This window comes from Gouania willdenowi, chromosome 9 (assembly GCF_900634775.1).
Source record: "Gouania willdenowi chromosome 9, fGouWil2.1, whole genome shotgun sequence".
In the NCBI taxonomy this organism is placed as follows: domain Eukaryota; kingdom Metazoa; phylum Chordata; class Actinopteri; order Blenniiformes; family Gobiesocidae; genus Gouania; species Gouania willdenowi.
Genome location: NC_041052.1, coordinates 20,028,476 through 20,053,050, shown reverse-complemented (window position 1 = coordinate 20,053,050; position 24,575 = coordinate 20,028,476). Strand labels below are relative to the sequence as shown.

The following is a 24,575-nucleotide window of genomic DNA, read 5'->3' as shown; positions in this document are numbered from 1 at the left end:
GTTATGTATAATTTTTCAAGGTACGGAAAGCAGGTGTCTTCTCAATTAAGTAGAGATGGGGCACGTTTGCACTCAGGATTGTGCTCACATCATTCAGCTGGCCAAACCCCCTCAATATTCAGGGCTGTGGTCCAGTAAGATTAAACTGCCTGACGGGAAAGGCGGAAAGGGAGCCAGCGGTGGTCAACAGTAATAGCTCATTCACCCATCTTGCAAGAACAACCATCGTGTGACAAATCGGTGCCAATCCGTGGACTTTTTTGTGAAGGGTTGTGTGCTGGAGTTGTGTTGGGTTGGAGAGATATTTGCGGATTCCATTTTCTCGCATTGATATCTCGCAGTCATGGGGTGGAACGGGTGGGTTACACTTACAGGGCATAATGCGCCATGGGTTGTCCGGACTGCAGGGTGACCACACTTGATTTTTAGGAAAACGCCTGCAACGGTGCAGGGAGCTAAACACTAATTTGAGAAGGCAAGCAGGTGCTGAAAACAAAGCACAGTGCAAAGCTGCACTTTAGATGACAGAAACAGGAGACCATAACCTTATAGGGTTGGATAAAACCAGCAGAGGGATGACTTTGGCATAACCACTGAATCCCTTCAGCGAGAGTTTATGATTATCTAACCATTCGCTCAATCAGCCCAGCACTTCTTTGGTTCAGAAGAAAAAAAAAATTATTAAAAAGTTAAAAGTTGCAAAGACTAATGTGTTCTAACAGTTCAAAATAAAAGATTAAGGGGTCAAGTAGCTTCTCTGAAGCCCAAGAACTGTTCCGAACTTTACCTGGTTTTTGGCTTTTGGTTTTCTTTTTCAAAAGGTCAAAGGTCTGAAAATCATTTTGCCACAAGCACCACTTTACAAAATAATTTTCAGACATGGAAGATATTTGGATTGTTCGCTTCTTGTGAAAACATTAAAATTCCCATTTGGGTTAAAGCGTTATTCTCATTAAACTAAAAAATATTTGACTTTTAATATTTCAACAGACAGGATGTCTTGAATGATCCTGATTAAGATCATCGACAGACGGTATAACATGCTGAGTTCGGCCATGAAAAGAAGAAAACAAGATTTCCTTTTGCTTTCCAGACCTCAGTGTTACAGGCTTGGTCATTTTGATTTCATTCTTTGTTGTAGGTTCAAATGATCTGCATTTGTTTTTAACCTTGTATATGTCAAAAAGGATAGAAACTTTCACTTTATGGTAAAAAAAGAATAGACAACAAAATTCTGTGACGAAGGAAAACAATGGACATGGTCAGTGGATGAACTAGTATTTTTCGAGTGAACTTGGTCCCCTGGGATTTCTATCTTTCTTCAGGCCAACTACCAACTGAAGAAACAGCAGATGTCTGCCATAGGCTACAGTGTGTCTGTGTGTATGTGTTTGAGGACATGCAGAGAAAGAGGAATTTAGTATGCAAGAGCAGAACGAGGCAGATGCAAAAAGGGGTGAGGGCTGTAAGCTGGTGGTCTTCAGGTAAGAAACAAAAGCCTGAAGGGTTATTCCCCTTCATCTTTCCATTCCCTCTCCATATCTCCATCAGGAGACAGAGCGAGAGAGAGTTTGTCAGTGTATGTGTGTTAGGGTTTAACCTCCCCATGCACCCGTCCTGTCAGCCAGCACACACTGATAGGATCAGGCCTGGGCATGACCCATCACATGCCAACTCCTCATGCTCTGTCTGACCTCCATTTGTCTGTCTCCAGCTTTCCCCCAGTCCCTCCATTCATGCATCTCTGCTCCTGACCTCCACACACTCCTCCTCTCTCCAGGTGTTCCTTTGTTCCTTTTCACTCACATTTCTCATTTAATCTTTCTTTCTTTTTCTTTTTTTTTTAACCCCATTTGCCACACACTGTATGGTTTACCTCTAACTTTAACGATGTGGGTAGAAATCTGACAATGAAGGAGTAGTAGAGCTCTGGATGAATACACTCAAGGAAAATAATGCACAAAAATAAATTTCAGGGTGTAAAGCTTCAGTGAAAGTGCATACAATGCTGCAATAAATCTGTCTGATGTTGCAGTCTCAAAACAAACAATAGATTACTTGAAATGACTCCTAAGATCTGTCAAAAAACCAAAAAAACTAGCTTTAATAATTCTCCATAACAATATTGTTCACCATAGTTTGCCAAAAGGAAAATTATTTAAGATAGCAAGCCCTGTCTGAGGATAGGGTAGCCCAAATACCATCTAACACAAGTTGCAGAAGAGTAAGAAGATCTAAAGGGTATATGGACGTTTTAAAAGTTTGATTAAAAAGTATAAGAGGGCTTTCACTTATGTGCTGACCTTTGTAAATGCTCCAACTCTGCATGTATGTCCTTCTGCTTTAGGCTCATGTGGGAATGCACGAGACAAACAGCAGGATAGACAGGCAGCTGTGTGCAACTGACCTGCAGTTGGTTTCCTGAAGACTACAGCTGTGTGGGGTGGATACAGTCCTTAGGCGAGTACCACTGGGACACTGGGCTAAACTTCCCAAAACAGGAAGGTAGGAGAGCACCTGTCAGAATCCAACCGACACACAGAAGGTTAGGCAGTGCATTTACAAAGTGGCTGTACGGTATCTTACAGTATGCCTTTAGGGAATAGAGTAAGCACAGACACACCAATGTTGAATAAAAAAGCCAGATGTTCCAATGCTATATAACATAACCAATAAGGCACATCGGCAATCTTTTTCACTGTAGCATTGAATTGCAATATGATATAGACCTATTTTAAACTGCCATATGAACTACCACAGAACATCTGTTATACCTTTAACCACCAACAAAGAGCAGCAATGGTAACAATGCACTACCATATTTTTCAAAATCTGTTGAATCAAGAAAGCCACAATTTATGTTTTGCATTGCTTAAAACTCCATACAATTTTAAAAACATTTAATTTCATATCAACTACAACTTTGATAAAACTGCTTATACAAGGTGATGACAACATTGTTCAACATTGAAAAAGATCACCTCTATTGTATAGTCAATCATTTACTCAGTCCATAAATATCTTGTGTCGTTTAAACGTTTCTGCTGGAATTTTTCTACATATTCATACAACTAATAAATAAAATGTAGCCCTGATCTATGTAGCCTTTTTTTTTTTTTTTTTTTTTTTTACCATTTTCCTGTAGGAGAGAGGTTCATTCGTGACAGCAATTCGATTCATGTCACAGACTTTCCTAAAAACTGCATCAGCCACCATCAATTTAAGCCTTGTAGAACGGAGCCTGCCAACTATCCCTGTCAGAACAATTAGCAAGGCATCTATGGGAAGAAAACAGAGCAGTATTTATTGATTGTCAAGCCTTAAGGAATAATTGTATACTACCAGCATTATATACTCAAAGGTTAAAATACAAAAACACTTTCTGTGAAAGACAATTCTAGGAATCATACAAACAAAAGCTATTGTAGAGTTAATACTATACCATGGCTAATAGCGGCAATGTGCTCTGATAGGTCTTTCAGGCCTTTCCCAACAAGGTGTGGATTTAATCTGGTGTTATGGTGGCACCAAAATTCCACCAGCACAGACAGCATGTCCAGTAGGGTGTCCGCTAAATACACCTTCTGCTTCTTTTCTGTATCAGCATAATCCTTAAAAGAAGAGCATCATAGAAAGACCAACACATTAACTTTCAAGCACATTTACACAATAAAGTAACTTTAGTCTTACTACTTCCATTGCAAATGATATAGTTTGTGCCAAATAAACAATTGTCAAAGAAGGTAGGTATTTACTACAATGGCAGCCTCCACTAGTAGTTGAGTCAGTTTTTTGACAGTGGAGGACAACAGAGTGGAACGCTCCCACATGGTCCAAAAGGTGGAATACAGCAGAAAGCCTGTTGTTGTTGCTGTAGAGACACCAATTCCCAGAGGCCGGCCCAAATCCCTAGAGCATAAAGTGAGAGAAAGAAAAAGCATTAAAAAAAAAGGCAAACAACACACTGTAACACAGCAGGTAGAATGCATTCAAAATATATAAAACTGTAGATTTCAGAAAAGCAAACAAAGTATATTCTTTGTACAACCACAATCTTACTGTAAACACTGCTTACACTTAAAATAAGGTCAATTTATACATTTTGGATAATTATATACTGTATATATTGTATCCAAGTTGAATTTTCTTTTTACCCAATGGTGACAGAGTGGAATTCCCCCTGAAAGATTTTGAGGAAAAGTGTCAGGGTGTCAAAATGGAAATCCACCAGTGTGGGCTGGGCTGGTCCAGGAAGGGGATGACACGTGGCTTCATTGGACAGGCAGTATCTAGAAGTTTTAACGCAAGTATATGTAAGAGAAAACATAATTGCATTTGCAATGGTATTGAAAAGGATGTCATGCATTTTAATTACGTAGAAAATTCTAACCATAAGTAAATTCCAAGGATACCATCAACTGCATTATATTTACCTGATAGCGCTTTCCAAAAAAGGCCATGAGCCCTTTTTACACTGAGGACACTGCAGCAATTGACTAAAATACTTTTTTACTGAGATGGGTGACAGCCAAGGAGGGTTTGTAACGATCAAGTTATCCATGACAAAGTACATGTTTCTCACAAAGACCGAAGAAGCATGAGCCTGTGGCATGTCAAAAACAGAAAAACAAAGCACAACTAGTTTGCATCTTTTTAAAGGCAAAAATAATTGTTATACAATCTACTCGTCACAATGAAGGGAGTACTGGTAGTAGCTGCCAGCTAAAACTCTCTATTCAAGGTGAATTCCTCTGGTTGTGGAATCTTTAAAAACAACAATGTAAACTCTTGTTTTTTAGATTAAAAAACATTTTTAAAGTAAATTAAAAAATATATAAATAATAAAAAAAAACATGCCTAACAGCCACAATATGTATTAATTCATGTTCAAACTTGACTCTTAAAAATAAAAAAAACAATTAAATTGACATTTATGTGCGTAGTGAACCATGTGACATATTTCTATAGTTTTTACTAAACAGCTGCCGGCATTATGGAGCCCCTTGGATCTTTAAATCTTACCGTCTGTGCATATTCTAAGAGGGAGACCAGGTATGGCAGTGGTGGCAGCACACCAGGGAACACAGAACTCCTCATTTCCTCTAATGCCTCATTGAAGAGGCCACAATCTATCATAGACCCAATGTTGCTGAAATCTCTTTCTGTCGCCTGAAGGGATGAAAAGACCATGTGAAAACGTGGGTGTGTGGTTAGGTTTGTATTGCTCAAAGAGACAGACATTGGAGAAGAAGAGGAAAGGCGAGGGCAGAAGGGTAATGGAGGCAAGAACAGGATTGGTATCAAAAGTTCCTCAGGGTCATTTCTGTCTGTCTCTTTTTTTGGCAAAAAGCATACGCACTGTGAACATAAAGAATGGAAATACACGAGGACTCCTATTAGCAATCTGCTGGATATCCATTGGGGTAAGGTGTGAACAGGACAGTGAATACTATTCTTAATAGTCCTGCCAATCAAAACTCTCAGATAAGCTGAAGGCGGGAGTTAAATCAGTGACCTGAGTATGATCCGTCCTTGCTTTAGATGCCACTTTCCATTGAAATGCGTGACATAAAGGAAATTGAATGACCTGATCTTCTTGATGAAACAGTTATCTTACAAATGTATGTTAGTGATCAAGGTTGGGGGTTGGCATACATGGAAGTCTACCTGTGAGGGAGGAACACAAGGGGCTTCGTAACCCAAAAACTCCAAGAAGCACAGTCTTGGCCGGCCCTGGAAGAGAAGAACACACTAGATTAAAAAAAAAATCCACAGAAATAAGGAAAACCTACAAAAAATGATCATTTTGAATCCCATAACTACACATTCTTTGACAACAACAAAGCAGCACTAATACATACCTCTTGTTTAGTAACATAGCTTAGGATGTCTTCCTTCAAAATAGTGAAATTAATATTTTTGTCCTTTGTTTCTGCAGCACTGTGATCATCTGTTATGTTGTCGTTTAAATTCATCGTATTTTTCTGCTAAAGAAACAAAGACAAACACAGAAATCCCAAGATTAATTTTGTTAATATACAATTAATATATGCATTGTAAAATCTAGGGGTGTTGAAAAAAATCTTTTCACCAATATATCCCGATATTACGTTGCGCGATTCTCGAATTGATTAAAAATGCATCCATGTTAATGTTATTTATTTATTTTACCTTTATTTAACCAGGAAAGTCTTGAACTGCACAAAGACGTACACTGGAACCTGGGCATGTTGAACAGCTTGTGTTTTTCAATAAAATCTAAAAAGAAAGTACTAACTTTCTGCATTTATTTGTTGTTCTAGGCATATACCTCAGTTAAGTTGCACTAAAGTCAAAGTTGGTTTAAAAGCCACAGTCAGATTGTATTTAATTTTTATATTTAAGATGTTGGCACCGGGTATGTTAATGCCAGTGCTTTGAGTGTAAAATATGCCAATAAAATATATTTAATGCATAATGTTCTCATGAAGGTGTACAAATTTACAGATTAGTTGTTTAAGTCATATATATATATATATATATATATATATATATATATATTTTTTTTTTTTTATTTTTTTTTTTAAATCGCAATAATCGCCTTATACTTTAATATCGGAATATATCGTATCGCATTGTGACCTATGTATCGGGATACAAATCGTATCACCAGATGCCAGGCATTACACACCCCTAGTAGAATCATTAATCAAATAGGCATTGGTCTGAAATATCAAACTCTCTGACTTACCCCAAAGAGGTGCTGAACTATGTGGCTTACAGGGTAACAGTTAGCACCGTGATTTATGGGGTTCTCAGTCGCAGGTTTAGTCAATACATGGGTAATGGAGGTATCCGAAGGAGGTGGACAGTGGTATACCTCTGCTTTTCCTGCTTTCAGCAGCCTGAGAGTGGTTACAGAATTATCAAATGGTACAGTGTGCTACTTTTAATCAAACATACGTTTATTTTATTTAGCGGTTCCACACCTGTCGAACATGGCTCTCCGTGTGGGCTCTTCGACTATTAGAAGTACACACCATCCCTGAAAGGCTCCAGTGAGTCGACCACTGGTCACCTCTTCCCTCCACTGCCTAGAGGGGTAGGACGTGTTAGCGGCACCTATAGAAAGTGCTACCTCATAGGGTTCCTCTGCAAGCCAGGATCCATTTTTCACACTGTCCAACACAAACTCTGGAGTCACAATCCACTTTCCTAAAAATCAAAAGAAAAAGAAAAACAGCAATAAAAACTGCTCTAGTGTTGTATTTATTCTGAGATGTCCAAAGTGTAAATACAAATAGGTATTGCCTATAATATGGTTAAATTGTACATACAATCCAAAATAGAAAATGAAAATCCATGATATTGAAACCTTAATCTTATGACAGCACCAACCTGCAGCACAGGCAGCCAAAAACTTCTCACTTGACAGAACTTGAGGGATAATGAGATGGGTGATAGCATGCTGATATGCCTGTAAAATAACATTAGTTAATAAAAATAAATAATAATTTCAACAATGATTCATAATTGTTGTTTTTCTAAAAGGAAAGAAAATTTGAAATTTTGGCAGTAGGAGTCATTAGTTTTCCTTTTATTGCCAACATTTTGGTTGGAATGTTTGTTTCGAGCAAAAATGCTTCAAATTATTAATATTGGCATTAAATAATTATTATTTCACTCTCATTCAGAACCGTACACATGCTTAAAAACTGAACTGTGAACTGCAACCCTCCAAGCCGAAGTGTAATTATGTTCTTTAAATGTGTTGTACAGTAACAATAAGCCTTTATTTTACCTTAAAAAATGAAGTCACAAAATGAATGAATAAATAAATAGACACTGAAAAAACCGTTTACTGCTGTGAACTAAAGAAAAACACACCTGACCTTTGTTTTTAGTTTGAAAAAAATAATAATAATAATAATAAAGTAAAGTAAAACCTACACTTTTAAAATGAATACAGCTGTCAAACTGTACACATTTAACTTGATTGGGTTGACAGATAATTCTATTTCAGCAAGAGAATTTGTAAAATATTCAGTACTTTATAACTTTGTTCTTACTTAATTTAATCAACTTTTAAAGATTGTATCAAAAATGATGTGGCGCCGCACTGATCTGCTTGGCTAAAAACTAAAAAGTTCGTTCGTTTTAAGCTTCAAATTTTTAAAAAAAAAAATGCAATCTATTACCAGAGGTCATTTTATGTCTGTCTTTGAATGCACATTGATTTTAACAACATACCATATTAAGGATTATTATGATAACCCATGTGTTACTTTAAGCGTGCGGGGGAAAAAAATCCACTTTTTTTCCACAAAAATAATATGAGCATAAAATTGGCCACAAAGTTTATTTGTGATGCCATTTAGTTTTAAAAGCCCATTTAATGATGCAGTTTGCTCACTATTTTAAAATGTATGTATGTTGCACTCGATTTTGAGGAAACTTTAGGCGTGATTGATCGATCGAAGTGATGATAGAGCATGTAATCATGTGTCTTTAGCTATGGTTTTGTTGACAGTACAGTCACTGTTGAGAAACTTACTGAGCCACCAATGTATCGGCCTCCTAGTTGTTTGATTCCATGGAATAACTGCCTTTTCAGCTCATGGGTTTTGACCCCAGACATTTGGAAAATATGTATGCAGCTCTCCATCCTGGAACAAAAAAGACAAATGAAAAAGTGTTTAACATGCAACATAATCTGATCTGTATGTACAATTACCGTTAAAACAATTTTACTATTTGTGCTTTCCAGTCAAATCCAAGTCACTTAAATACATTGTACCTCGTTTTAGCATAGAAATGAAACCACAACCGAAGCTTTCTTACATACAACAACCAATCCTTCCATGCAGTTTATTAAAAACCTCTCAATATTTAACAACATTCTGCAGGACATTCGGACAGTTACTTACCTTGCTCATGATGACTCACTAAACCCATTCAGAAACTCCCGCTCCAACACGACTGCACAAAAAAGATACATTTACGTATGAGTTTTTTTTTGTTGTTGTTCTTTTTAACTTAAATATTCAGCAAGACTAATTTCACAAACACATATGTCACTGTCCGTTTTCTATCAATTGTGCACTTCTGTGTAAATTAAGCTTGTAATCGACCCGCGAATTCACATCAGGGAACTTCCTGAATCCATTAAAGAGGGGTGTTTGAAATATATTATAACTCTCTATACGTTAACAACCGGAAACCGAAATTATTTATAAGCAATACTTTCTCAACTTCCAATAAATTGTGATGTTTTTCCAAATTTTGTGTTGTTATTAGCTATAAATTGCTAATTATTTGACAACAGATTCAATTGTCCACCCGTTTCGGTCGCGTGTTGGTTTGGACCACCAACAGGAAGTTTTTCCCAAATCTACTTCCGGGTTGTTGTCATGGACGCGTTTGTTTTCTGGAAACCACAGATAATCTGTTATTTCAGACGCTAACAGCGTGTACATTTGGCAAATATATAAATACATTTACCCTGCTTCCGACAGCGAAGGATGCTTCATATGAGACTGTACGTTGTCTGCTACAAACCGGTCCGTGCTGTGTTAAGATACCGTTCCGTTAATACAGCTAATAAGGCTTATTAACCAGGTTGATGACCATTGGATATTGGTCGACATTGTCATTCCTGTGATTTTTCGTTGCAAAAATAAACCCCGTGGACCTTAATAAACTAATAAGCGTGACTGTCACATTCGTGTGTTTCTAATGGATCAAGAGTAAATGGATTACCATCAATCTTGAGAAAGGTAAGACACTTAAATCAAAGCAAAAGTTGAGGACACACAGATTTGTTATTCAGTTTCTCACAACACATGTAACACAGAACTTATTCTAACAGAATTAATGATGAAAAATAATAATGTGTGTAATGCAATGTTAATACATCAGTGATAATATTTCCTGTGACTAGTAAGGCTTTGTAATAGAATATAAAGTGCATTTGTACTATATTAAGAAAAAAAAGAAAAAGCCTTTGGTCAATTTAAAACCATTCGATTTGCCCCAGAATGCCAAAAAAAAAAAAAAAAAAAAGCAGAATTTTTATCTCATTACCTATCATAAGGTGTTGTTTGTGTTTGTGTTTGTGTTCTGTCTTTAATTTAAACAAACAAGTATAGATAATGCAACATTTTGCATTTAAACGTAACTTTTAACTAACGTCTTTAATTGTACTTATATCTTTATGAAAGTGTTTAATTATCTATTTAAACAATCTGACATTGATTGGTTTAGTAGATATTAAATGAAATATATTTTTACATTTTGGTGTAAATTAGAAAATTACCTATAGAAAGAGTTTGTTTAGGCCACAATCTGAACTTTCTGGATGTTCTTGCTATGCTTGTATGCATTGACACTAAGTATGTGCATTCCAGAAACAGCTGCTAGTTTGATTGTAGTCTCTAACTTCACTTTATGAATGTGTGTGTCTGATAGGGATAGACCGATATGGATTTTTTAGGGCCGATGCCAATACCAATTTTTTTTCCCTCAGCTTTAGCCGATGACCGATACAGACTGCCGATATTTGGAGCAGATACTATTTACATAAAAATTTCACAATGATGAAAACAAATGGTAAGAGTCTCAATTTTTTAAAAAAGGAACATTTATTAAAATTAACAAATTTGAAGTAGAACAACAAGTAAAAAATATTTCACAAATATTAAAAACAGGTGATGTAGAACAAGAACAAGTAAAAAATATTTCTGCTCTCTGTAAATAATGCGGATCGGCGAACGCAGCAACCCGCATCGGCCGATGCCGATACACGTAAAAACTGCAAAATGTATCGGTCAATCAGTAGTGTCTAGAATGTTCATGTTGGTCCTGTGATAAACTGTTCTTCTGTCCAGTGTGTAGCTTCTTGCCTTGTGTCACAAGTCGCTTTAAAGTGACATGAATGTTGAGCAAACATGGATTGATAGACAATTACATGAAACCATCCACTCTGACAGAAATATCAGGAGGAGCCAGAAAGCCTAGTTTTGTCAGCGGATCTTCTGCCTAGTTTTTGAGTAAATATTTTCATTATTTCACATTATTAATCATATAAGTAACAGTATTTCATTTTAATGTATTAATTTGTTTTAGACATGTATTTGGAAACAGGAAAGTTAACAAACCATGTAGAATTGAAATTGGGGAGATAGAAAGTGAAAGGGTGTATGTAATAAAGTTTTGGCGTATCAATTTTGACAATGAGCTAAATTGGAAAGTGCACATAAATGTTCTAAAGACTAATATTTCTAAACGTATTGCTTTATTATGTAAAATTAAATCCTCTGTGAATCAAAATGCTTTATAGATACTGTACAATTCCCTCATCCTGCCGTGCCTAAGTTATTGTGTGGAAATATGGGGGAATACCTATAAAACTAATATACAACCTATTTTCCTATTATAAAAGAAAGCAAAAGAGTGATCAGCCATGCAGAATATCTTGCTCTAACAAATGCACTTTTTACTAGATTAAATATCTTAAAATTGTATGATCTTGTTGATGTTTACACAGCAGTTGTGATGTACAAGGCACACAACCTCATGCTTCCTCACTGTTTACAAGAGATGTTTCAAACAAGAGAATCTAGATACAACCTCAGAGTAAATGAAATGCAACAAAAACCCATGGTGAGGACTAATATGATGAGGAGGTGTATATCAGTCAAAGGAGTTGATTTATAGAATGGTTTACCTAATCAACTTAAAGACTCCAAAACTATTCATGCATTCAAAAACATCTATAAGTTAAAAGTCATGCAAAAGTATAGTACACTTGAATGAAGATCAATAGAAAAGAAGTTAATCGCGGATGCATAACATAGATTTGATTCTTGAAGTTTAAGTTTTGTGCTTGGGTGTTACTATCGTTGGTATTACAGTAACTGTATTATGTGCCATCTTTGGTAATAGTGTCACAGTTGTAAATGCTGTTAGGCAGTATAAGTCTTGACTTCAGCCTAAACCCCTTCAGTCAGTTATTATTTAGCTCTTAAAATACTTAAAGTACATGTTTTCTTATTGTAATGTACAATATCTCTGTAAACATGGGACTTGTGTTCTAAATGTTTATAATGACCAAAGAAAAAAACTACTACTATACTACTACTACTACTACTACTACTACGTGCAACACAGTACATGCACATATATGTGCATATGCAAAGGAAAAGAAAAAAAAGTGCATAAAAGGCACGTGTACACCTATATCCAATATGACATGTCTGAAAAGGGGTAGGAAGAAGAACATTTTGTTTAATTCTACCCCTTCTCCCATATCCAATAATCACAGTTTATAATCTCCCAGATTCCTGAGGCTTTATGTCTTCATGATATTCAGAGGAATATTTATATATATATATATATATATATACACACACACACTTCAAATACATATATATGCCTACACACACATACCTACATATATACATATATGTTTAGACTCTCAAGTATGTAATTATATTCTCAAGTTCTATTCTATTTACATTGAGACACCCATTCAGTTGACCTCCAACCTTCATCCCTCCCTATGTATGTTAAAAATGGTCAGTTCCATTGCTTTATTTCTTTACTAAGTTTATTCCAAACCCTCACACCACTGACTGAAGTGCACATTCTCTTCATGGTTGTACGAACACACCTGGTTTTGAAGTTAATATTTTCTCTGTAATCATAACCACCCCCCTCTCTATCACTAAAAAAATTCTCTATATTAACTGGTAGTTATTTGTTTCTGGCTTTAAACATTAAGCTGCTTGAAATTCAACCAAATCTGTAAGTTTTATTTGGCAAGAGTAAATAAATAATTAATTAGTGTGGTCCCAGAAACCTGCCTTGTGTACCATTTTGATGGCCCTTTTCTGGAGTGTGCAAAGCTGTTGGAGTGAGAATTTGTTGGTGTTACCCCAGATGTCCATGCAATAATTAAAATATGGCAGTATGCGTGAACAGTATAAAGTATGTAATGTATTCCAACATATCTTGTGGTCAATCGTCACACCAAGAAACTTAATTTCTTCAACTCTCTCCACATTAACACCTTCTATTACCACTTTTGAGTCATCGTTGCTCTGACGATTTCCAAATAACATAAACATTTGTTTTGTTCAAATTTAAGGATAGTTTATTTATGTCAAACCACTTTTTAAATGGATCTAATTCTCTGGTGTTTTCCTCTAAAAGTTGATGTAAAGAAATCTCCCCTTGTACAGAAAATATGGGTGTCATCAGCAAACAGAAGGAATTGTATGTATTTTGGAGATTTTACATATGTCATTTATGTACAAGATAAAGAGCTGTGTTCCCAACACTGACCCCTGTGGGACGCCACAAACAATGTCCAAGCATGTTGACTGAAAATCACCCATTTTTACAAATTGTCATTTAAATAGCATTTCATCCAATTTAAAACCACCCCCTGGGCCCCTAATACCATAGTGCTCCAGCTTTTAAAAAAAATTATATTTAATGATTTATTGTGTCAAATGCTTTAAAAAATAATCTAGCTCCTATTGCTTCAATAACTGCCAATGATGTGCATCTTTGGGGTCTGAATCCATATTGGCTTTCAGAAAGCAGTGCGGGTTTATGAATGAACTTGTCCTATATATGAACAAAGAGTTTTTCTAAGATTTCTCAAAAATTGTGGCAGTGGAGAAACAGGAATGTAGTAGAACAAATTAGAGACAGAAATTGCAGTTGAAAAAATAATCATGCTTTTATTTGACTCGGTGTATGAACTTTTTTTTTTTTTTTTTTAACTCAATGGGAATATAGAAAATAAAAACAAACCATAACAATCTGGTGTGTAGTAGATCGTGTGGATTATTATTATTTTTTTTAAATTTTACCCCTGCAATACCACGACTTTACATCTTATTCGTAAAGGTAGGAGGATACAATAAATGATAAAAAGAAAGACTCAAGGAGTAGTTGAAAGTGAATCAGGATAACAAAATATTAAATGGACTTCACCTATAGTGCTGGACCCTACATGGGTAGTTTGAATGTGCTTTATACCAGTGGTTCCCAAACAGGGGTACGCGTACCCGTAGGGATATAGAAGGGATTGCATGGGGTACTCAGAAAGAGTTAACAATTAATGTAAAAAATAATCAGAAAATGTTCCTAGTTCCTTATTAGGCTAATCATTAATATTGGTTAGTAAAATATTATATTTTCTTGTAATCACATAAAAGTTGCATTGGTATACTTTTGTTTTAATAAATTCCGCTTTAAACTTTTGAAAATCCCCCCCCCAAAAAAAAAATAATGAAAGAAAAAAGAGAAAAATAAAACAAAAACATATTCACAAACAGGCTGAGTAAATTGTCTCAATATATTGAATTTATTTTCAATGTAGCATGTGTTTTTTTTTCAATATTTTTTTCTCCATCCCAGGACATACATAATTTACCATCATCATGTGTCATCGTCACTGATATATTTTGAAAAGATGCCGCCAAAATGTATTAAGGAACATCCAATTGAAGCTCAGATACTGTATATTTTTATATGTATATTCATCCAAGGGTTTCAATCAAAAAAAATCACAGCTTGGAAGATCTCCCAGTGATAATGAAAAAGCAAAACTGTGCACTCCCCCTGGTACGCATTAGATATTTCTACCACTGTTGTGATCTTGGAATATTCACCTGTTTAATTTATTGTGTTTTCAGTTGTTAGGTAACCCCTTTAAAATAATGTTGACTTTAACTTGACATGCTGAAAGTGGTTTTAAAGTGGCAGCCTGGGGGACGTGCTAAATATTTCAGGACAAACTCATTACTGTAAATGGGTCTGTGTGTTTGGCTTAGTTTGAGTAGACATGCAGCAGCAAGAGAGATAGCAGAGGTGTGTGTGTGTGTGTGTCACTGCCTGTGAAGCGGTCTGCTGTTCGTCTGTACTCATAGCTTTAGAGACGGATTATGTCTCAGCCATGCAGTGCCTCAGTGGCGGGCCGGGTTGTCCCCATTGCAATACTGTGAATCACACAGGGGTTCCTCCAACATCTGCTTCCTAAAGAGCTAATGACAAGACAATGGAGAGTGGATGATTTAAAGGATAGTACTAATGAGGCCCTGTGTGCTGCTTGGTGAATACTAACACAATCACACGCACAAGGGCGGTGAACACACACATACACACACAAAGACTTTCTTCTACTTTTACATAAAACACACATATTGTTAAACTTCTTTCTGTAGGCAAGTCTAAAAGTTGGACCTCCGTCCAGGGTTGGGGTCAATTATAATTGTAATCGCGTAATTAATTACAGTTATGGTGTAATTATAATCGTAATTGTAATTTTACAAATCTGTTGCTGTCGTAATCATAATTAAATTGTAATTGAGTTGAGATAAATTACTTTGTAATTGTAACTGCCAGGAACCATGTTACAGTTCTATGTACAGTTCTAAGCATATGTACTTTAAGTTGATATCCGGAGGATGAAAAGAGAGAGAGAAAATTCAAAACCGAACGTCTTGATGTCCCACCCTAAAAAGCTCCACTTCCTCCCCCTACCTCTGCCAATCTACCAGAAGCCACACCTCTATTTTTGTGCATGCTCATAGCAGAACATAGCAACAATGTTTAACACACCAACATACGTGTATTATTGTTTTTCACTCATAAAACACTTACGGTAGTTTGATTAAAACATGTTTATTACCTGTCCATGAGAAATGTCATCAAATCAGGGTTTGTTCGGAATTCTTTTAAAAGCCGCAAGTCCCTCCGTCTTTGAAAAGCAGCTCCGAGATAAATTATGTTGCAGTCACAAAGACGCTTATTTGCATGCTTTGCACCCAGACTTTTCTTTAGTTTTTTAGTAGAAGTTTTTGAGTTTCGGAGCGCTCCTCCATGATCCTATGCTGCTCAGAGTGATACCTGTTTGCTGTTGTGACGCGTGGCCTTATTTCCATGCACAGTTTACGCACGCGCATTCACTTTGATTGACAGTTTCCGCTACAGAAAGTCGAAGCCTATTGGCTGGGCGATCGTGGCACGATTTGCAATTTGTATAGGGGTCTATAGAATGAAGACGGGACTTATATACATTGATGTATATGAATTACCACCGGTAGTAGACCATAGTAAAAGACTAGTTGGGTATTTTTTTGCATTTCAAAAGAATGATACATAAACATTGATTTCTCAGAAACTCCGGATATCAGCTATAACAATCAATAAAATATGTTTCATATCAAGTAGGGGTGTCCCGATCTGATATTGGTATCCGATATTGGTCCGATATCAGCCAGAAAATGAATATCGGATTTCATCAGACTGCATCTAAAATCTCCAGTATATATTTTATTATATTTATTCATTTGTAGAATACTGTAGATATTATGTTGAAGGTTAAAATGTATGTAACCAATTGGTTAATAATAAATGGGTCAGTTTTTCTCATACCTACTGTTGCTGACTATTGTTCTCTGTTTGAGTAACATCACTTGATCAAGCCTTTTCTAACATTCCACACTACAAAATAAGTCATAAAAGTATGTATGATTCGTGCTGATATCGTTTCGCATCGATATTGGTATCAGCCAATACGCAAGGCTGCAATATTGGTATCGTATCTGAAGTGGAAAAGTAGAAAATCCCTAATATCAAGTTTTCCCACATTTTACCATTTGAAAAAATATATAAATCAAGAGGCATACTGACACAGATAAGGCTCAGATTCCCTCACCTAAAATATTAAAACCTACATTTTCATTAATTAGGAAGCCTAACAAGGTAACCATTAGATAGGAAAGAAATGAGATGATATTTTTTCAGTTTATTTTACAGCTGATTTAGGACCCGCTATGATAGGAGATGTTAACACAAGAAGGTTAACTTTTATTAGGCTATTTATTTTGAGGCACAGTAATTGTGATTAATTGTAATTTAACTTTTGTAATTGAGAACATAATTCTAATTGACTTTCTGAGGATAAAAAATGATCATAAGTTAATTGTATTTGGGAAAAAAATGCTGATTACTGTAATGGTAATTGAAATGTAATTAAACATGGGTAATTGAAAACGAAATTGTAACATGTAACAACCCTGCCTCCGACCATTTTTTAACTTCATTACATGCAAAGATATTACATCAACTCATTCCATATCACAAAGTTGCATTTTTATCTATTGATTGCCAAATGTCTTTTCTTCCAACAGAAACCCGGTAAAGATCCTTATTAGACATTGGCACAGAGGGAGTATTATGATGAGGGGAAGTAGTAAGAGAGAAGACGAAGAACAGACAGAGGAATAATAAAGGACAAGCTTAACTGGTAAGGCTGTCAGCTGATGAAAATAATATTTGTCCAGCTGGACAGGTCTCCCTTTGTGGAGGCTAAATGAATGTTGAGCTTCCTGTCTACCCTGTCAAGAAGAATGGCAAAGACTGTATGCTGCTGCGAGGAGCAGTGAGGAGTGCAGGGAGCTGTTTGGAGTTTGACAGGGATTATTAAAATCAGGGGAGATGACGAGGAAAGGGGGCGAAAGGCGGAGTGTGAGAAATCCAAATTGACACAGACACTCTCCATTACCTTCCATTTGACTTGTGCTGATGACAATGTTGATATGAAACCCAGCAGCACGACACCAATGTTAGATTGGCTGTTAGCATAGGTGTTAAGCACCACATGGTAGGGGATGGCACGCCTCAGCAGACCTAAGGAGAGGATTCTTCTTGACTTAAGCTTCCCACTACATTGTTTGTTGATCTGCTTTTTTCCTCTGTTGTGTCAGTATAAACAAGTGGTTGGAGGTTGAGGAATGGCATTTTGGTCTTAGGTGCTCTTACTGCATTTGTTTAAAGTTTGTTAATATACATTAGGGTGGTTCACAAAATAAATTTTCACCAAATTTTGCCAGATCGCTTTTCGCCTTGTTCACATTGACATCGTAAGTATCTGTACTAGGGATAAACCGATATGGATTTTTTTCCATCAGCCTTAGCCGATGACCGATAAGGACTGCCGATTTTCTTGAGCCGATATTCGGAGCCGATACTACTTTTGCTCACTCAAAAGGAACATTTATCGAAATTAAAGTAAAAAATATTTAACAAGTATTAAAAACAGGTGATGTAGAACAAGAACAAGTAAAAAATATTTCTCCTGTCTGTAAATAACGCGGATCGGCGAACGTAGCAGCCCGGATCGGCCGATGCCGATACACGTAAAAAAACGCCCAATAATATTGGTCGGCCGATGTATTGGTCTATCACTAATCTGTACCAAAAACGGAGTCAATCGCTGCACAGTTAGGGGTGGCACGTTTTTACACAATGTTGACGTTTTTTCGTTTTTCAGGAATAGTATTTGAACTGTTGTAATGTTCGTACTCATTTACTATAAATGCAGCAAGAAACTATTAATGACCACATTTCCTTTATATCATTAAAGCTTCTACTCTCTGTGAAAGTTAAGCATTCTTTGGTTGAGCGATAAAAAAATGTGAAAAAGTGTGCCACCCTTTACGGATGTTATATTGGCCCAACTTTCGGCACAGATGTTTAAAGTATCAATAGGAACAAGGGAAAATGCGATCTGGCAAAATTTTGAAAAAAACGTTTTATATCCCATTATATTGTGAACCACCCTAATCAACATTGATATGCGGCTCTAAAATCAATGTGAGTGAAAGAGACTGATCATACACCAGTCGGAAGTAAAACTTGATTCTTTTCAATCATGACCCAGATGAGGCATTTTATCTGTGGTTAGATTTGGGAAGTGGATTTCAAGTCTTTCCCTTTCTTGTTTTGCAGAGCATTATGGAATGGCCTGGGGACTTTTCCAAGGACCATGTCTATGTGGATCTGTTGGTTCCCGGAGCTTCCAGTGAACTGGACTTTGAGCAATTTCTAAAAGACACAGAGGAGAAGCTGCAGCTCAATGCCAACAGGTTCGTCATAGTAGTGATCCATCATCCCTCAAGATCAGTGTTTACTTCTTTGGCAGTATTATATCTGATGTTTATTTTTTTATGGCTATTAAAAGGGAAGTATTATAAATGCCATGTGAACCTCCCCAGCCTTTATATAGGTTATGAACTACTAATATAATTTTTTTTTACCATTTGCTGAGATTAACCACTGTTTTAACAGTTAAGAAAAGGTTTAGCCATGTTCTGTTTCTTAAAGCATCTTCACACCAGCGTGTTCTAGGATTCGGTTCCTCAGGAAATCCACTTCGATTGAAAACATCAGTCGGGAGCAGTTGCTTTTGAATTCACAGTAAGGGAAAGCTGACTTGCAGACAGCAGCGCTGCTTTGCATGAGTAATATTTGCGGGGGGATATTTAATATTTTACTCCATTACATTTGAAAAACAATTATTGTACTTTTGACTCCGATACATTTCTAGAGGCCCTCATTAGTTTGCTACATTTTCTCTCATGTCAGCTCAGCTTTTTTTCATTGCTTTAGTTCAAATGTAAAAAAGTTTCAGTTGATCCTCGTCTAGGTTAACCCAGTCCTACTGAAAACCTTTAATACACCACGTTCTTAAGTGCTAATTACAGAAAGTCGGGTAACGTGCGATAGCGGTGGGGTTTGGACTGTGGCTTTGGCAGAGATGAACAAAAATACTTGGTCAAAATCCATGGCTGTATCTCAGGCCCATGTTTGAGATTTGTCAAACAAAAAGGGATTTAATCGTAAAAACATAATTTACTGCTGACAATATAAATTCTGGTTAGCTAAACTAAAGATGCACTAAACATTGCATTATCAACTGTAAAATTTTGTCAAACTTTTAGTGTTTAAATGTTTTGAAAAGTAATGGAAAAAGATTTTTGTGAATAAAATATACAAGTGTTGGTTGCATTTGTTTTCTTGGCATTATAAAACAGTTGTAGTGTGCGTAAGTCCAAAAAGCCACTCAGCAGAGTTGTTTTTGGCTGCACGCTATTCTCTCCCTGTACTTAAGTCAGTCGCTGCGCGCCTTCATCGCAGTTACGCACTGTGGGTGGAGCAGCCCTGAAATGTGGGTGTTCCCTTTCAAATTTGGCTTTACGCACTATCTCCGGTGTGGGTAAGTCCTTTTCCTCTTACGCGCTTCTAACCCTGGAAAAAGTGCCGCACCCCCCCGATAAGGTGAGACATTATATTGCACTAGAAATATGGCCTTAGTTACATTTGAAGCCACATGGACTTGTGTACGATTAATTAAAAATTTGACAGACGCACACTTCTGTCCACGTTGGTCACAGTGATTCAACTATTTTCATGCTATGTCCAACGTAAAGTCACAGTTTGATCCACTACAGAGTGAAACAAGCTGTCATATGTGGATGAGGATGGACCAGAAACTGTTCCCACATATATTTTAATGAGGCTCAGGTCGCTTTAAACAATTTATATTTAAAACTGCGTATTATGGAAGCCTATAGTTTTGTTTCACTGCAAACATCCCTCTGTATTAAAGCAGGCCGCTCTGCGGCCGAGTTATTTCCTCATATCTCCAGCTCATCTAACTCGGTCCCGCGTTTCAGCGATGATGATGATGATGATGATGACGATGATGATGATCAAGGAGAGAGATTTTAACTGTGACTCAGACAGAAGAATGATGCCGATCCCCAGTCACACTGCAATAATCTGATCAATGATCTGATCAAATCAACCTGTTACATTGTTTATCAATAAAGGCGTTTCAGATTAAAAGTGAACTTTATCATTGTCACGGATTTCAATGACATTTACTTGCGTTGGAAAGACTCCATGTTCCGTGATTTCTAGACAGCCCAATAAAATGACATCACTGCCTCCTTTCCTTCAGCCCGCCTTCATTCACAGACTAAGCGGTTTTGCTCTACTTACATGTGGTGGGCATGTCAGGAGCCTGGATTACGCGAAAGAGAGAAGCACGTAACTGCAGGCGCGCAAAAAAGCGTTTAAGTCCAGACGGGAAAATAGAGCCCTCTGTGAATAATGGTTATTTAGTTGGTTTGATGTGATTTCATAACACAAACCTAAATACTACAAAGTTATTCCTTTGTACGGCATTACTATTGGGTATTTTTATTGAAGCAAATTTTATTTGTAGTGGGAGTCACTGACTTGTTTTACTTTGACTTGTTCACTTTAATTCTTTTTACTTCAAAAAATCATATTAATGCTGTACAATTTGAGTTACAGTGCATCAAAAACAACCAGTTTTTTCTGTCAGTTTGGAGCTATTCCACTAGTTTGGGACTATTCCTGAGTGGAAGTTGCCTTTGCCTTCCTTTTTAATTTTTTTTGTCATTTGAAATTAAATTAATTTTCCTTTTCAATCTTCAAATATGCTAGTCTCTGTAGTGTGATATATGTTATGATATGATATATTATAATTTATGTAATTATGATGCAGGATGAAAAAGATTAAAAGATTCTGTATATCACACTTTTAACTAGTTTTTCAGAAATGTGTACAACATTGAAGTTCAAGTATTTGGCGGCCTCTAAATGAAAAGGAAAATCTTCTACAGCACTTATTTTCTGTGTACTGAAGACTGAAATAAAAAAATACCTGGGTATCTGTCAATGATGGCAAGGGTGGATGGTTAGAGAAAAAAATACATTGATAAAGAGGGGGACAGGGGAGAAAAAGAAATCTATATTTCAGGTCTTTTATCGTTTGTGGCGTTGTGAGGCTGAGGGCAGATGATGAAGGACAGGCTAAATGTAGCAAGTGAACAAAGCCTCACTCTGGCACCATTAGTGTCTGGGACTCATTCCTTCTTCACCCTCTCCCACTGTTTCATTTCTCTTTTCTCTTTTTTTCTATCCTTCCTCCTTCTAAATGGGAACATAATAATTGAAGATTCCACATCTTGAAACGAAAACCCTTGGGTAGGTAATTCAAGGCTTATTACCGAAGGCTGGGCCATTTTTCTGCTTTCTAAGCATTAAAGGGTTATTTTGTGTTACTGCAGATGGGAGAGGGATAACCATTATGAGAACAAAGCGGCAAGATAATGGAGAATGGGGCTAAAAATAAGGCAATCCTCCTCTCACTGTGGGGGACCACTGGTCAGTATCTCAGTATATCTGTCAGGCTGCAGCTAACTTCCTTTCAGACTCTTTCAGAGAAACCCACCCTCTGTTGGGACACATCCGGGGCATAAAATCTTGCATGGTGTCACTTTCACTGCAACCAGGGTGGGCTGCAAATCTATACACATACATCTATAGCTCAGTAATCCGCTGCCTTATCTACTTATCAGTGACTGGGACAAATTACGGAAGTGGAATTGAGGCGAGAGCAACCAAGAGATTCTCGAGACAGAGCTGTCCACGTCTGTGAAGGCCTTCAACGTGTTTGTGCGTGTACAGACTGCTCCTTATTCCAGATGTCAAAGATTTGCCAAAGACCTGGTTCCTAATTGAATGAGATAAAGATAGGCTGACAACAGAGCTGGCTCCACTAAATTGAAATGCTGTATTCCATTAGTTTTCATCAGATTGGACAATATTTAAATCAGGGAATGTAACACTTTCCATGGTAAAATATTGTGTAAGGGTCTTTTTCATTAAGCTACAGTCTTTGTAGAATATACTGGATTTTCCTTTTAGCTGTGTGTTAAGTCGGTATATCACAGGGTTCCCGCAGAACTTTTAAAAAGTCTTAAAAGGCATTAAACTCATGAATCTAAAAATAAGGCCTTAATTGCCATTAGAATATCTTACATCAACGTTTCAAAAGTCTTATATTTTAACACATGCAGTAAGTATGATTTTATGATTGTAATTAGTCTCACATTTCAAACTAAATGGTAGCATTCATTTTTTTAAAAATATGTAATTTACCATAACATTGCACAATCACGAAAGTGGAACCGACTACAAAACAGTGACGTGGTTGCAGCGCGACTCTGTGCAGATGTGTGTCATGCTTGTAGCAACTTTCAACAACACGGGGAAATGGAAATTTTATGAAAATTGTCTGTCCAACAAAGACTGTTCTTAATGGCTTTTCTTAATCATTTTTTAGTTTAATAGATTACTGGCTATTGTCGTAGTCCTCTGTTTCACGGTATACGACGGTATTTTTTTTTCATGCATAATCCGGTGTTCACAGCATTTTCTACTGGTTGAGAATCAGAATCAGGTTTATTTTAGTTTGAAAAAAAAAAACAGCACATGAAATTTAACTTGGTTGTCGGTGCGTGGAACAAAAACACAAGGATAGAGGATAAAGAAAAATAAAGATAAAGACAAGAGAGAGGAATTACTGCAGTAGATTGACTTAGGATGGTCTGTTTTACTGTAACAAAGGCATGCGCATGCAGGCACATGCTCACATGCAGCTTCAGAGCTTTCAATTGTGTCTTTCTTATCCATTTACACGTATGATTTACACCGCAACTAATACCAGAGCGCGACTGTTTACCTTCCTATTTAGAAGTGCAACGTCGAAAAGGGTCCGGTCTGAAATGCGGTGCAGCTTAGCATTCCGAAAGTTGTAAAATCAAATACACCGGTATGGCGGTATACTAACAATTTATATCATGACAAACACATAAACATCAGTATTCGGTATAAACCAGGTATGCTGCCCAGCCCTAGTTTTGAGTGATATCGATTTTTGTAGTCTGTTTTTTTGTGTTTGTATTTTACTTTCATTTTGTGTATTTTTGTGTTTGTATTTTACTTTCATTTTGTGTATTTTTGTGTTTACTTTTCGAGCCGCCAGTTCCATGTCTGCACTAGACACTGGAAAAAATGACTCGAACCCTATAATTGATGTGGCATCTTTTTTCCCTAATTGTGTTTATTGTGAAGTTGATCTAACATTGAATTTCAAATGGCAATAAAAAGTCTTGAGTCTTAATTTGACTGAAGCTGTAGGAACCCTGTATCAGTTCTTGGGTATCAAAGCTGTTTCACTTGCTTATGAAGGAGATATTTAGTACTCGGCTAGTTTGGAACTGACTGGAGCTTGTGGTTTATTTGAATGGGATCCTTCTGCTCCGATTGTACCACCCTCCCCCTCCTCCTGCAGGGGAGCAAATGACGACAGACAGCTCCACAGCAGCCCACCCACATTAAATTAATTTTGACAAGGAACTTAAGATAGCGTCAAAGCGCTGACTAATCGTGGGATTGGGTTCCTGTAACTCAGGGAGCTGTGAAATGTGCCATCATATCTAATAAAAGACCTCCTGTAGCTCTTTTTCTCGCTCCACACATGTTGGGGGCGTGCGGTTGCAGTGTCCGCGGTCTTGCTGAACGGGTTTGAAAAACAATGTGTGTATTTCTGTGTGAGCGAGTTTGTCAGATAATGATTGGCACATTTGTAAAAAGGTCTAGAAAATGTGTTGTATTCTAGTTTTCGCTATTTCTTTCCTTCTTCTCTGGGTCTCTCCTTCAGTTTTGTTACCATTAAGAGTTTTCTCAATTTTTGGACTGAGGAAGTATAATGGTTTTATTTTCTGTGTTTGTCTATTTCTATACCAATTTTACCTTCCCCTTCTTTAGTACTCTTTCTGTTTCCTTACACAACCTCCGAACTGCACCCAGTGTGGAAGTCATCAGGTTTGGAGCTAATCCTGCCAAGTTGATTAGGCTGC

General features: G+C 36.8%; 2 protein-coding genes across 8 annotated transcripts in view; one reads left to right on the top strand and one right to left on the bottom strand.

Moving 5' to 3' along the window:
* Positions 1–9,252, bottom strand: part of slf1 (SMC5-SMC6 complex localization factor 1) — a 31,239-nt gene extending 21,987 nt beyond the window's left edge. The window contains exons 1-14 of one of the 3 annotated variants that reach the window (XM_028458622.1): positions 8,907–9,252; positions 8,534–8,645; positions 7,378–7,456; positions 6,969–7,194; positions 6,731–6,884; positions 5,862–5,984; positions 5,668–5,733; positions 5,023–5,169; positions 4,434–4,603; positions 4,155–4,289; positions 3,756–3,909; positions 3,443–3,611; positions 3,133–3,278; positions 2,408–2,517 (exon numbers count right to left, since the gene is read on the bottom strand). In XM_028458622.1, coding sequence (XP_028314423.1) covers positions 2,408–2,517; positions 3,133–3,278; positions 3,443–3,611; positions 3,756–3,909; positions 4,155–4,289; positions 4,434–4,603; positions 5,023–5,169; positions 5,668–5,733; positions 5,862–5,984; positions 6,731–6,884; positions 6,969–7,194; positions 7,378–7,456; positions 8,534–8,644 — 1,790 coding nt within the window. In that variant the 5' untranslated portion in view covers position 8,645; positions 8,907–9,252. Of the gene's footprint in view, positions 1–2,407; positions 2,518–3,132; positions 3,279–3,442; positions 3,612–3,755; positions 3,910–4,154; positions 4,290–4,433; positions 4,604–5,022; positions 5,170–5,667; positions 5,734–5,861; positions 5,988–6,730; positions 6,885–6,968; positions 7,195–7,377; positions 7,457–8,533; positions 8,647–8,906 lie in introns of those variants that run through there. The other 2 variants (XM_028458621.1, XM_028458623.1) reach the window with 2 other exon arrangements.
* Positions 9,253–9,391: 139 nt separating this feature from the next.
* The window catches only part of kiaa0825 (KIAA0825 ortholog), a 148,224-nt gene continuing 133,040 nt past the window's right edge, over positions 9,392–24,575 (top strand). For 4 of the 5 annotated variants that reach the window (XM_028457054.1, XM_028457057.1, XM_028457056.1 and 1 more), the window contains exons 1-3: positions 9,392–9,755; positions 17,187–17,302; positions 18,787–18,923. In XM_028457054.1, the coding sequence (XP_028312855.1) occupies positions 18,793–18,923 (131 nt within the window). In that variant the 5' untranslated portion in view covers positions 9,392–9,755; positions 17,187–17,302; positions 18,787–18,792. The remainder of the gene's footprint in view (positions 9,756–17,186; positions 17,303–18,786; positions 18,924–24,575) is intronic. The other variant, XM_028457055.1, reaches the window with a different exon arrangement.